The following is a 14,421-nucleotide window of genomic DNA, read 5'->3' on the forward strand; positions in this document are numbered from 1 at the left end:
AGAGAAATACAGCTCGATCTGGTTGTGATCAACTGACCGACACAGCCATTGCAGATTATCCCAGTTTAACCTTCAAAGAAGAATCAGCACAGACAGTATATCCCTACCCCGCTACATAATTTATGCTTGAATCTATCTTCAGCCACACCCATGCCATCAGAATCCCTCCACTACGGTGAACAGATGGTTTTGTGAGCTTTGGATCATGAATTGTTCCAAGACTTCTCCAGACTCTTTTCTTTCTGTCATTTTGGTACAAGTTGATTCCAGCTTTTGGTCCGAAGAATTCTGTTCCAGAGCTGGTTCATTTTTAAATCTGGTTTTGTTATTCTTGATGCTTGTGAATGGTTTGCACATTGTGGTCAACGCTCTGAATGAGCTAACCAGTCTTTATCCAGACCAGTCTTGGATAAAGCTAAAGCGCCTCCTCATGTTCCTTCATTTTTATGGATCTTTGTTTTTTTGCAGCCTAAGGATGGCCTGTTAACTTGAAACGTCGCACATTTGATCAACCGCAGACCTTTACCCTGCTTAACTGATGAAGAAATGATGAAGGCATACGCCACAACTGTTCATGAAACATCTTAAGTCAATTACTTGTTTTCCCTTCAAAAGTGGAGGCTACGTATTAAAAAGCTGCGATCCCTAAAGCCTTGTTACGACCCAGCTCGAGGGCCGCAACATAAAGTGGAGACACATGAGAGAGTTAAATTCATTAAAAAGAAAAACGAAAAGGCAACAGGTGAGATATGATGGAGCCTCTGCAGCTGAACAGTGGCTGTCTAAGGCCTCTTCAACACGGCCCTTTATTCACATCTTCTCAGGTGTGGGCGGTTATGGTGATTACGCCAAAAACACTGGCACTGCCACTGCAAGGCCAGTGGAGGAGCAGTGGGGCGTTGACAAAGCCTTCCTCCAATTTGGATGTAAGAAGCTGAGAGGCTGCACTTCAGGCCGTAATTGGTTGTGGAACTGAGGCCACGTTTACACGTACGGAAACGATCTTTTCCCTCTTCGTTTTCGATGGCATCGTTTCAAGATATATCCGCGTCCACACAGATCCGTTTCAGTACGACTGAAAACGCTACTTCATATTCCAGGCTTATAGGTGCCGCTGTTTCACTTTCAGAAATTCACCAAAAACGGAGAGGAAGAGGCGGAGCAAGCGCACAAAGCTTGAGCGCTGTTTACAAATCGGCTTTAGAAGAAAACAAACTCAAGGAGAAATGATATTTTGCCCTGGTAACCCTAATAGGCTCAATATCTTCTCCAGCAGGAACACGAGCATGTAGTCCGCCATTGTTGTTGATGTTGTTATGAGACGTATCGCGGGATATAAGTGGTGGAAGGCTCGAGGGGTGTGGCGATGACATCATCGTTTTCTCCGAACCCCGTTTCTCCCAGTTGACACGGCAGCACATAACCGGCGTTATCAGAAATCTCCACTTTGGCCGGAGTTTTTAGAAATAATCGTTTTCTGTGACAAAAACGGGGTTTTCGTGTAAATGAGAGGCCAAACCGCAGGGAAATATCTGCGTTTTCCCTTCGTGTAAACGGGGCCTGAAACCCTGGTGTGGTAACAGTTAAAATAACTAAAGTCATCTGTTGAAAAACTGCAAGGAACATTGAGAATAAGTTCATAATGGCATACATTTACTAGGACATCTCCAACAGCATAGGCAGAATACCAAGCTGTAGCCACTCAGTCTGATGTGCACAGTTGTGTACATACGTTACGCACACTGTTGTATGTTATGGCGATGCATTTGCGACAAATATTGCGTTTTTCCAGTGGACAAACTCACCAACCAAAAAGATAACGTGAGATAAAGACTAAGTTAACTATTTTCAGCCAGAGACTCATTTCCAGCCCTGTGTTAGACTAGTGACCTGTCCAGGGTGTACCACGCCTGTCGCCCAATGACAGCTGGGATAGGCTCCAACCCTCCAGAGGACAAGCGGTTACAGAATATGAATGAATGAGTTTTGAATCTAATTCCTTACTGATTTCACCATAATTAATAGTCAATACACTTTAAATGAAATAGGTTGTGGTTGTGTATACAGATGAGGAGCTCATTAAAAGAAGGATGTGGAGGCAGAGAGAAGAACAGCTGGCAAAAGAACAACAAACCGCTGCTTGTCCGTGAATAGACAACAGGTAACTCCAGACTCAACAGGGAATTTCACTAGCGTATCATAACAAAATATTGGTGAAATGAATGAGTTTTGCGGCAGATAATGTGTTATTTAGAGGCTGCGTTTGGGTGCCCCAGTCACTCCCACTATATTATAGATATATGAGTGAGTAAACGATCGTATTTTACGCCAGAAATAAGGTCCAGGTTGTAAAAAACAGCAATTCCCCTTTAATAGCCTACTTATGGAAAAACATGGAAAACCAATCTTATACGTATATATATACTGTACATATTGATCCAATTGTTTTTGGTGAAAGTGAGATTTTCTCAACTTTAAATATATCAACATTCATCTTCATTAGTTTTTTTCATTTATGATCATGAAATCAAGCAAAGGTTAATTTTTTAAATAAGTTTGCTCCTAAAATGAATTTCCGATCTGTGGATCACCCTCCCCTCGCCCCACCTTCTTGATCCACAAACATGAAACATCATTGTTCCATTACGCATGCTGCATAAAAATGTATATATACAAGTGTAAGCTTTTGATTAACCTTGCGGTACAGGCTATGCCACCTGGTGGTTTTAGCTGTTGGACAGCATGAAGTCTGCATGGTGGGGTTGGTTATTTTTACAGCCCTTGTTGGTGGTGTCTTTGTCTCAAGCTGAGGAGCCAGTGTGCAGGCAGATAGGGGACCCTGAGGATGCCCCGTTATCTAAACATGGGGACATTGTTTTGGGGGGAATCTTCTACTTCCACAACAACTGGAACATCCGACAGGAAACCTACATGCACAAACCCTTGCCGCTACAATGCACCAGGTAAATGAAACCATTAAGTGAGAACAATTGGGTATAATGTTTTATCTGTGCATTGTTTGCAATGTAATATTTTCAACTCTCTGCTTCCAGTCTAAATTTCAGAGGTTTCCAGTTTGCCCAGGCTATGCTTTTTGCCATTGATGAGATTAATAACAGTTCAGACTTGCTACCAGGAATTTCTCTGGGTTATAAGCTCTATGATACTTGTGGCTCCATTGTCAGAAGCATACAAGTTGCACTTGCCTTGATTAATGGTAATGAAAATGTGTCTGCATCCTCTGGAGCACCATGTACTAAACCTTCACAAGTACAAGCCATAATAGGAGAAACCTCTTCTTCTCCTAGCAGGGCAATTGCAACTGTCATCGGACCATTTCATATCCCACTGGTGGGTATTATTGGTAATATTTCATAGTTCATAGTTATTTTCTGTTGTTCAGAGCAAACGTGATCCATTTTACTGTACTGATATAATTTATTTTTCTATTTAAGATCAGCTACTTTGCCACATGTGCTTGTCTCAGTGACAAAACAAAGTACCCATCCTTCCTCAGAACAATACCCAGTGACTACTACCAGAGCAGAGCCCTGGCCCACTTGGTAAAACACTTTGGCTGGACCTGGGTTGGAGCTATAAGAAGCAATGATGCTTATGGCAATGATGGCATGGCTACATTCATAGAAACTGCAGAGCAGCTTGGCATCTGTCTGGAGTATTCTGTATCTTTCTTTAGAACAGATCCTCTGGAGAAAATACAAAAGATAGTTGACATTATCAGAATTTCAACCTCCAAGGTGATTGTTACATTCCTCTCTCCAAAGGATTTGACTGTTCTAATACATGAATTGTCCAACCAGAACTTGACTGGATACCAGTGGGTAGGTACTGAGGCCTGGATCTTTGATTCAAATACAGCAGCAATGGCTAAGCATCATATCCTGGATGGTGCCATCGGCCTTTCCATCCCCAAAGCACATGTCACTGGAATGAGAGAGTTCATTTTGGATGTGAAGCCACTAAATTCATCTAGTAATGACATGTTTACAGAGTTCTGGGAGGCATTATTTAGCTGTAAGTTCAGTCAGTCAGAATCACCAGCAGAGGATCAGAGACAGTGTGCTGGAGACGAAGACCTGGCTGAAGTCCGTAACAGCTTCACTGATATGTCTCTCATGCCCATCTTTAACAATGTCTATAAAGGAGTGTATGCAGTGGCCCATGCACTTCACAGTATTCTCCGCTGTAATCAAACATGTGACATCAAGGTACAGCTAGATCCATCCACGGTGAGCTTAATACCACATTAGATTTAACTTAAGTAACATGAACAAGAATGATGGTTTAAATTCTGAAAAATATACCGTTGTAACATGTTCTTGAGGCAATAAGCCTGCAAAATATTTGCTAATAAGTAACTTAATTGTGACTTTCTTTCTTAGATTTTACAGAGCATAAAAAATATTCGCTTCAAAACAAAGGAGGGAGATGAAGTTTACTTCAATGAAAATGGAGATCCAGCTGCAAAGTATGAAATTATAAACTGGCAGCCAAGAGAAAATGGCATTGTGAACTTTGTCACAGTTGGTCTTTATGATGCATCGTTACCTGCAGGCAAACAACTGAATCTGCACAATGAGTTTTTAATTTGGGCCCAGAACTCGGAGCAGGTAAAGGCCACTGTAATTCCTAATTATTATATACTGTGAATGTTATGACTGTCTGTCCATCATACCATTTGTATTCAGTATGATAATAGAGGCTTGCTAACATCATTTCAAAGTGAATACCCATAATTTTTCTGTCCATGCAGGTGCCTGTGTCAGTTTGCAGTGAGAAGTGTCCCCCGGGAACAAGCAAGGTTCTTCAGAAAGGAAAGCCTGTCTGCTGCTATGACTGTATAAGATGTGCAGAGGGAGAAATAAGCAACACAACAGGTTTAGTGATATTTAATGGAAGCACTTGACACATATTGAGGTTAACAAAGTTAACTTTTTAAAAAGAACATATTTTTGTGTTCTAATTTCCAAAGCATGGTTTAAATAGGGTGCATAGAAAACAAAAATATATGTATAAATATGTAAGAAAATTTACATATTTACTGAATCATTAATGATCATGCAATGGAGTTTTCACACTGCTATTACGTAATTATGTGGAAATCATATTGTCTCGATTACATTTGGTTGGAGTAGATGCGAACAAAAAAACAAAAAAATGTATGAGAAAAATTTACTCAGCAAGTTTAATATCAATTTCAATGCTACTTTGCAGATTCTATCACCTGTGAAAGATGTCTCCCTGAATTCTGGTCAAATGAGAGAAGAGATGTCTGTATAAAGAAGGAGGCAGTGTTTCTATCATATGAAGAAATTATGGGAGCTCTGCTCACCACCGCATCTTTATTTGGAACGTGCACGACGGCTGTTGTAGCATTCATTTTCTTCAGATACAGGAAAACTCCCATCGTCAGAGCCAACAACTCTGAGCTGAGCTTCCTGCTGCTCTTCTCCTTGACTCTGTGCTTCCTGTGCTCTCTGACCTTCATCGGCCGGCCCTCTGAGTGGTCCTGCATGCTGCGACACACAGCGTTTGGCATCACCTTCGTCCTCTGTATCTCTTGTGTTCTGGGGAAAACAATGGTGGTGTTAATGGCCTTCAGGGCTACACTTCCAGGCAGTAACGTGATGAAATGGTTTGGGCCTGCACAGCAGAGACTCAGTGTTCTGGGTTTTACTCTGATACAAGTTATCATATGTGTCCTCTGGTTATCAATTTCTCCTCCTTTCCCATTCAAGAATTTTAAACAATTCAAAGATAAAATCATCTTAGAGTGCGCTCTGGGCTCAGCTGTAGGCTTCTGGGCTGTTCTTGGGTACATAGCTCTGCTGGCCATGTTGTGTTTTATTTTTGCTTTTCTGGCTCGGAAACTGCCTGATAACTTCAACGAAGCCAAATTCATCACCTTCAGCATGCTGATATTCTGTGCAGTGTGGATCACTTTTATCCCAGCGTATGTCAGCTCTCCTGGGAAGTTCAGTGTTGCTGTAGAAATATTCGCTATCCTGGCCTCCAGTTTTGGACTCCTAGTTTGTATTTTCTTCCCCAAATGTTACGTCATCTTACTGAAACCAGAGAAGAATACAAAGAAGAGTATGATGGGGAAGGGGGCACCAAAATGATTCTGAACATTTTAAATAAATTGGAGGCATAATGCAAAATCACACAATAATATGTCAAATATATGCGTACCAATACTAATAGTCTCAAGACGCTTTATAGAGCTCAGAGCCTGTAACCCTCGAAGCAAGCACTAAGACGCTAGAGGAAAACTTGAACAGAACCCAGCTCATATGACGGACCCATCAGTGTGCGGCTGGGTAGAGAGAAAATAGAGGAAGGTGGAATAGCAAAGAAAACAGAAGGAAATGAGTGGAAGAGCAAAGTGACCAAACAGATAAATCTATACATGCATCTGCATAAAGCAGACATGATGTATGTGTGCATTACACAAACAAGAGTTTGTATGATGTACAAAAGGAGATTGATAATGGACAAAAGGAATGCATACAGCCAGAATTCAAAGTATTATGTGGAAAAGCTTAGTGGGTATACGGCGTGCTCATTAAGTTACTGTTATTAGAATGATCAAGAGCACAGAGCCAGAAAACCACTTGGTGACACTAGTAGTTACATAAAAGGTGAGCAGACAATGTCTTGATATACAAGGTATAATAGATAGATCATAGAACATTTAAACTATATAAGAAAAGAAAAAGAAACTATCTTAACTTGTGTAGAAACATCTAAACTAACATGTTCTCCTCAAATAAATAAGCGTCTTTTCTGTCTTTAGAGAAGTTGGTGAACTACACCTTTGGTTACTCTACTCTGTGTTTGTGACTGAGACAGGCCCTGCAGGCAAGACAAAAGATCGCCAAGATCAACTCCAAAAGCTGCTCTTCTAACAGTGGTTAGAAGGTTATCTATCCATGGTTGTTGGTGGAATCATGAACTCTGAAGAAATTATGATGAATTTATTAAAATAATAGTGACGCTACAGAAGGGGACACTAATTCATGCATGTCAGTTGTCTCAATATTTTGCCTTAAGTGTGGCTTACACCTCTGTGGGACATAGACAGTGTAACCTACGCATGTAGCCTACGCCGGTGTGAGCCGTTTGTACGTGTGCGCTCGTCAATCTGGCTTGTTGCGTAAAAACACCACCCAAACACTAGGCAGCGATGTGTCCTTTTTACCAGTCGGGTTAATTTTTGTTTCTAGTTCCTGGTTCACTTTCAGCAATGGCGACTGAAACTTTCGCCAGATATGACGAGTCATACAAATGTTTAACCTTTTCTCTATGTGCTCCATCTTTATTGATCAAAAACAATCACTTTGAAAATTGCAGAGATGGAGGAGCAGGCGTACATAGTAAAGCGGAAATATCCTAATAGTAATCCGACATTAGAATGGCCATCTCAGAGTTATGCCATAAATACCATTGAGCATCTGTTGGGTGTCCGAGAGAAAAATAAATGTCATCTTCTCAGCGCTACAATATGGATGACATTATACTGCCTGAAACATTCATCTCATTAAAATGCCATGCCCAGATCTGCAAGCTAAATGATGGCAAAGTGAATAGTAAAACACAGTTATTATGATCTTCCATGAAGTCACTTTTGGGTGTCCAAAAACATTTTTTGTGCTCATATGTAGATTTATGGTTTTGTCTTTGTATTTAAAATTGAGCTAATAAAGTGCAATTTGCTTTGACATGATGTCTGTGGATATTCTCAGTCATACAGGTTTATCGAGAAAGCTAAAGACAATGGCAAGTGGACTTGTTTTCCAAAAGAGGCCTCTCTAAAATAGGGAGCTAGACTTAAAAACCCTTTTAAAATCTTGAGTCTGGAGAGTTTTTGGCCATTAATGTGTCATTTCAGAAGTGCTCACCATGAAAAAAGCCGTACCACATATACCCAAAAGGTTAATCTGAGCAATATCATATAAGTGTAGGTGAGTACTGGGTCATTAACAGTCCCATTTTGTGAGTTTCAAGTGGGGTCCACCCACAGATGTTCAGAATAAAAAGCCAAACTCCCACCAGTCATTTTGTACTGAAAAAACTCAAATAAGACCTTTTTTTTAAGCTTTAGCCATGCCATTCATACATTTAAAAGTTTGACATTGGTGTCCAGTTACTTTTGGAGGACACTGTATGTGTGGGTCATGGTCTGTGACAATCCTGGGACATACAGACCGCCTTTGATTCATAAAGATGAAGCAACGTGTAAAAAGGCTGAGTGAGATGAGCAGCTGTGGAAACACATCAACAATACAATCTCAGAAACAATGTTCTTCCATTGTCTTGGTGTCTGTGGAGTAGCACAATGTGGATACACTGCATGGTTGCAGCAGCTGCAACCATGTTAGGATTAAATTAGCACCATGGCAATACAAATAAACGACACAATGCCACCAATCTAGCGGCGTTCTAGTCTTAATTGTGCATCCTACTCATGTGGGAAATGGTTACATCATGTTGTTGTGACAGGAATCAAAGAAGGAACTCTGAAAACCTTCAAAGTTGTAAAGAAGGCTGTAATACATACTCTCAGTTTGTTGTGGTAGAAGTGCATGTTTTATAGGCGGTTTAGGCTTCTGCGTCAATTTGACGGCATAGCTACGGCAACAGTGCAGAGCATGCGCAGACCCTAACGCCGTAGCCTGAGTGATTGGTCCTCTTGGTAGTAGCGTGTTGCTGCTTTAGTATTTCCGTCTGCTTCTCCATCTCCGCAATTGTCGAATTGATTGTTTTGGATCAATAAAGATGGAACACACAGAGGAAGGGTTAACTGAGGTGGTTCGACGCTACAAGCATTTACACGACTCGTATACAGTGAAATTTCACTTCCTGTCGCAGGAAGTAGAAAGTGAAGCAGGAAGTAGAAACTAAAATTAACCTGACTGGAAAAAAGACAGCGCCAACTAGTGTGCGGGTGGCGTTTTTACAGACCAAACCAAACTGAGGAGCGTATAAATGGCTTGCACTGGTGTAGGCCACGTGCGTAGGTTACGGCGTCTAGTCCCGGAGAGGTATAAACCGTGCTTTAGAGTAAACGAAAACATAGCTATAGACATAACACAGCTAATATTGCTCCATTTTCACTGATCCAGTCATTAAGCTGCTCTTTGCAAGGTCCTGTTATCAGGTAAATAGTGGCCCCCAAGTGGCCAAAATAAATCTTAGTAATTCACTGACTTTAATGGTGCTAAATTCTTCTCTAAGAAGTGCATAAAATTACAGATTTTAATAACTTTACATACGTCAAGCTCCATCTTCCCTATCATTCTGCATTTATCGGTATAAATTCAAGCATGGGTTGAATTTTGAAATAGTGATCTTAAAACTCATTTCCTATCTGGGCACGTCCCTCCTCCCCGCCCCACCTTGTTGATCCACAAAGATGAAACATGACTTTTCTATTACGTATGCATGCTCCAAAATGTACATATACCACTGCAAGCTTTTGATTAACCATAAGGGTACATGTGATGCCACCCAGTGGTGTATCTCTTTCAGACAGTATGTCGTCCATACAGAGTTTGCCACAGCAGGGTTGGGTACTTTTACAGATTGTCTTGGTGGTGTGTGTGTCTCATGCTGAGGAGCCGGTGTGCAGGCAGATAGGGGATCCTGAGATCCCTCAGCTATCAAAGGATGGGGACATTGTACTGGGGGCAATCTTCTCTTTTCACACCAGCTGGAAAAACCGACAGGAAACCTACATGCACAAACCCCTGCCACTGGAATGCACCAGGTAAATTACGCTGATTGCGGAAAACTTTCAAACTCGAGCACAACTATTTGTATTGGCATATTTGTGTTTCAAGGACAAATTGTTTGCAATGTAATCTGTACAACTTTGCTTCTAGTTTAAATTTCAGAGACTTCCAGTTTGCCCAGGCTATGCTTTTTGCCATTGAGGAGATTAATAACAGTTCAGACATACTACCAGGCATCTCTCTGGGTTATAAGCTCTATGATACCTGTGGCTCCATTGCCAGAAGTGTAAAAGTCGCACTGGCTTTGGTTAATGGCAATGAAAACGTGTCTCAACCCTCTGAGGCACCATGTACCAAACCTGCACAAGTACAGGCCATAATGGGAGAAACCTCTTCCTCTCCTAGCAGGGCAATTGCAACTGTCATCGGACCATTTAATATCCCCTTGGTGGGTATAATTGGTAAAAGTTAAACTATATTTGTAAAAATAATACGTTTTTGTTTTTCACGCAAATGTCACTGCATAAATATTTGATTTTACATCTTAGTCTAGGGACATAATTTGTTTATTTTTTCCTTTTAGATCAGCCACTTTGCCACATGTGCTTGTCTCAGTGACAAAACTAAGTATCCATCCTTCCTCAGAACAATACCCAGTGACTACTACCAGAGCAGAGCCCTGGCCCACTTGGTAAAACACTTTGGCTGGACCTGGGTTGGAGCTATTAGAACTAATGATGATTATGGGAATAATGGCATGGCTACATTCATAGAAACTGCACAGCAGCTTGACATCTGTCTGGAGTATTCTGTAGCTTTCTTTAGAACAGATCCTGCAGATAAAATACAAAGTATAATTGACATTATAAAGGCTTCAACCTCCAAGGTGATTGTTGCATTTCTCTCCCCCATGGACTTGAATTTGCTATTACATGAGTTTTACTACCACAACTTGACTGGGTATCAGTGGGTAGGTACCGAGGGATGGATATTTGATTCCCAAACTGCTGCACTGGATAGGTATCATATCCTGGACGGTGCCATTGGCCTTTCCATCCCCAAAGCACATGTCACTGGAATGAAAGAGTTCATTTTGGACGTGAAGCCGCTAAATTCATCGAGCAATGAAATGTTTGTTGGGTTCTGGGAGGCATTGTTTAGCTGTAAGTTCGGTCAGTCAGAATCACCAGCAGAGGATCAGAGACAATGTACTGGAGACGAAGACCTGACTGGAATGCATAACGGCTTCACTGATATGTCTCTCATGCCTATCTTTAACAATGTCTACAAAGGAGTGTATGCAGTGGCCCATGCACTTCACAGTATTCTCCGCTGTAATCAAACATGTGACAACAAGGTGCAGTTAGATCCATCCACGGTGAGCTTAAATTGTCATTTTTATTGTAAGTAAGTCGTATTAACTTTTAAAATTGTTTAAGATATTCTTTCACCTTGTATTTCTATTTTCCTTAAGCCAACAAGTTTGATAAATGCGTAACTGACATTATACCTATCCTCTAAGATTTTGCAGCGCATAAAAAAGATTCGGTTCACAACAAAGGAGGAAGAGGAGGTTTACTTTAATGAGAATGGAGATCCTGCAGCAAAGTACGAAATCATAAACTGGCAGCCGAGAGATGACGGCAATGTCGATTTCGTCACAGTGGGTCTTCATGATTCGTCTCTACCTGCAGACAAACAGCTGAATCTGCAAAATAATTCTATAATTTGGGCCCGAAACTCACAGCAGGTATAGACCACTTTACTTATACATCACTTCAGATTGTTTAATAAGTGTCTCTTTTCATCCATAGTGATGCTGTCCCCCACAGGTGCCTGTGTCAGTTTGCAGTGAGACGTGTCCCCCAGGAACACACAAGGTTCTCCAGAAAGGAAAGCCTGTCTGCTGCTATGACTGTATAAGATGTGCAGAGGGAGAAATAAGCAACGCTACAGGTTTAGTGATATTTGATGGAATGCTCCTGAACTTAGTTATATCATAAAGGAAAGCTGCAGAAATAACAGATTTTTGCATTCCAATTCCCACCACAGGGAATGAACTGCAAGTGTATAAATGTATAATTGTTTCAGCTCCAGATGTATTGAGGGTAAATAAAAGGCAGAAAATATATGTGCATATATATGTACATACAGTAAGGTCCATATGTGTTAGGGTTAGGGTTAGGGCACAAACACATGCCAATATTCACATCCCAATTGGAGGGACATTTTAACATTTGCAACCATTTTCATATACAGTCCTCTACTTACAGGGGCTCAATTGGAAAAATAAACCTAATCATAAATAAAATGTTGACTTTTAATACTTCGTTAGGACCCTTTGCATGAACCTATGGCCATCCCCCCAAAAAATGTGTTTCCTCCTTTGTGATTCTTTGCCAGGCCTTTTTCTGCAGCTGCCTTCATGAGGCTGCAATAGACAGTAATGACCCAGTGACTTACGGTAACTCAACTGGATGTTCTGAAGGGGTTTTTCTTTGTCGTGGGAAGTATCCTGAGACCATCCGCCACCCACTACTTTTTCCAGTAGATGTCCAGGCCTTGTTAATCTGTTTTTTTGCCCACTCTTGTTTTGTCTTTGCCGCATGTTACATTTACAGTGAGAACTCCCTTGAGCACATGTGGCTCAAAGGTTCACAGCTTCGGTTTCCAAATGCAAATGCTGCACACATAAACCCGAGACCTTCTTACCTGTTAAATTCGTGAATAAATAATAAAATAATATCATAAATTTGTCAAAATAATAATAATAAAACACCTTTTAGTCACTTGTCCAATCACATTTGAGTCCAAGAAAATAGGGGACTTTGTGTTATAATTGTTGTAATTCCTGTATCGCTCCTCTAATTTGGATATGAATGTGAAATAAAATTAAAGCTGAGTTCATGTTCATTATTGAACTGTAACTTGAATGTGTTTCGACAGATAATGTAAAACCTCTGTTCAAAAACCATGTTCAAACATATATGGACTTCAGCGTACAACAGTGATTAATGGTTATGCAACGTTGAGTTCTCATATTTGTTATCCATCTGCACCCTGGTGATCTGGCAATGAGGATTTTTCACACTGTTATCAGTTCATTATCTAGAGATCATGTTGTCTTAGTTTCATATGAATGGAATAGATGAAGACAGCCAAGAAATGCATGAAAAAAAATTTACTCATGATGTCTAACATGTCCTTTAATGCTCCTTTGCAGATTCTATCACCTGTGAAAGATGTCTCCCTGAGTTCTGGTCAAATGAGAGAAGAGATGCCTGTATAAAGAAGGAGGCGGTGTTTCTATCATATGAAGAAATTATGGGAGCTCTGCTCACTGCTGCATCTTTATTTGGAACATTCATGACAGCTATTGTAGCATTCATTTTCTTCAGATACAGAAAATCTCCTATCGTCAGAGCCAACAACTCTGAGCTGAGCTTCCTGCTGCTGTTGTCCTTGACTCTGTGTTTCCTGTGTTCTCTGACCTTCATCGGCCGGCCCTCTGAGTGGTCCTGCATGCTGCGACACACAGCGTTTGGCATCACCTTTGTCCTCTGTATCTCTTGTGTTCTGGGGAAAACAATGGTGGTGTTAATGGCCTTCAAGGCTACACTTCCAGGTAGTAATGTGATGAAATGGTTTGGGCCTGCACAGCAGAGACTCAGTGTTCTGGGATTCACTCTGATACAAGTTATCATATGTGTCCTCTGGTTATCAATTTCTCCTCCTTTTCCATTCAAGAATTTTAAACAATTCAAAGATAAAATCATCTTAGAGTGTGCCCTGGGCTCAGCTGTAGGCTTCTGGGCTGTCCTTGGGTACGTAGGACTTCTGGCCGTGTTGTGTTTTATTTTTGCTTTTCTGGCTCGGAAACTGCCTGATAACTTCAACGAAGCCAAATTCATCACCTTCAGCATGCTGATATTCTGTGCAGTGTGGATCACTTTTATCCCGGCGTATGTCAGCTCTCCTGGGAAGTTCAGCGTCGCCGTAGAAATATTCGCTATCCTGGCCTCCAGTTTCGGACTGCTGTTTTGTATATTCATCCCAAAATGTTACGTCATCTTACTGAAACCAGAGAAGAATACGAAAAAGCACATGATGGGGAAGGGGGCACTAAAGTAATTTAGAAAACTGAAAGACATGCGGTGGTATTTTAATGTCATCTTCATATAAAGAATATATACAATTAAAATGCTGATCTGTTTTGTACTACTATATTGTATTTTCTCTGTAAAATCTTTTCATGTGGCAAAGCACATTAATACTTTACAAGACACAACTGTAATTAAGTCATATAAATGCACAAATGTCTGTGATTTGTCTACTGTCTACTGAAAGAATAAAAACACACTTTCACAGAGAAAAACATGTTTGACTCAACTTGTTTGGTTTGCTCCCCTGAGACCGAGTTCAGCCATGACAGCTTCCCTCCCTGTTGTTGAACACCTATAAAGCCGCGCAGTGAGACGTGGAGCTGGTTGGCCTTTGCCTTGAGAGCAGAACGGAGGAGAGCTATGCCATTAATGAAGCTCATCCTCTTGGTTCTACTAACGGGGAAGGGGGACTCTGTGTGCCGCCTGCAAGGCACGGTGCAACCACCAGAACTAACCCAGGATGGTGACCTGGTTATCGGAGGCATTTTTTCATTTCGCACAGG

General features: G+C 41.0%; 1 protein-coding gene across 1 annotated transcript; it reads left to right on the forward strand.

The window, feature by feature from the left end:
- Nucleotides 1-2,742: 2,742 nt before the first annotated feature.
- LOC311497827 (uncharacterized protein) lies at nucleotides 2,743-13,886 on the forward strand (the record flags this gene model as incomplete). Its single annotated transcript, XM_084558192.1, has 12 exons — nucleotides 2,743-2,963; nucleotides 3,054-3,351; nucleotides 3,456-4,250; nucleotides 4,404-4,631; nucleotides 4,775-4,898; nucleotides 5,236-6,138; nucleotides 9,553-9,790; nucleotides 9,906-10,203; nucleotides 10,339-11,133; nucleotides 11,278-11,505; nucleotides 11,588-11,711; nucleotides 12,979-13,886. The coding sequence occupies 12 exons, from the start codon at nucleotides 2,743-2,745 to the stop codon at nucleotides 13,884-13,886; spliced, it is 5,160 nt and encodes a 1,719-aa protein (XP_084414318.1).
- Between the last annotated feature and the right edge of the window lie 535 nt (nucleotides 13,887-14,421).

This window comes from Chelon labrosus (genome assembly GCF_963514085.1).
Source record: "Chelon labrosus genome assembly, chromosome: 13".
In the NCBI taxonomy this organism is placed as follows: Eukaryota; Metazoa; Chordata; class Actinopteri; order Mugiliformes; family Mugilidae; genus Chelon; species Chelon labrosus.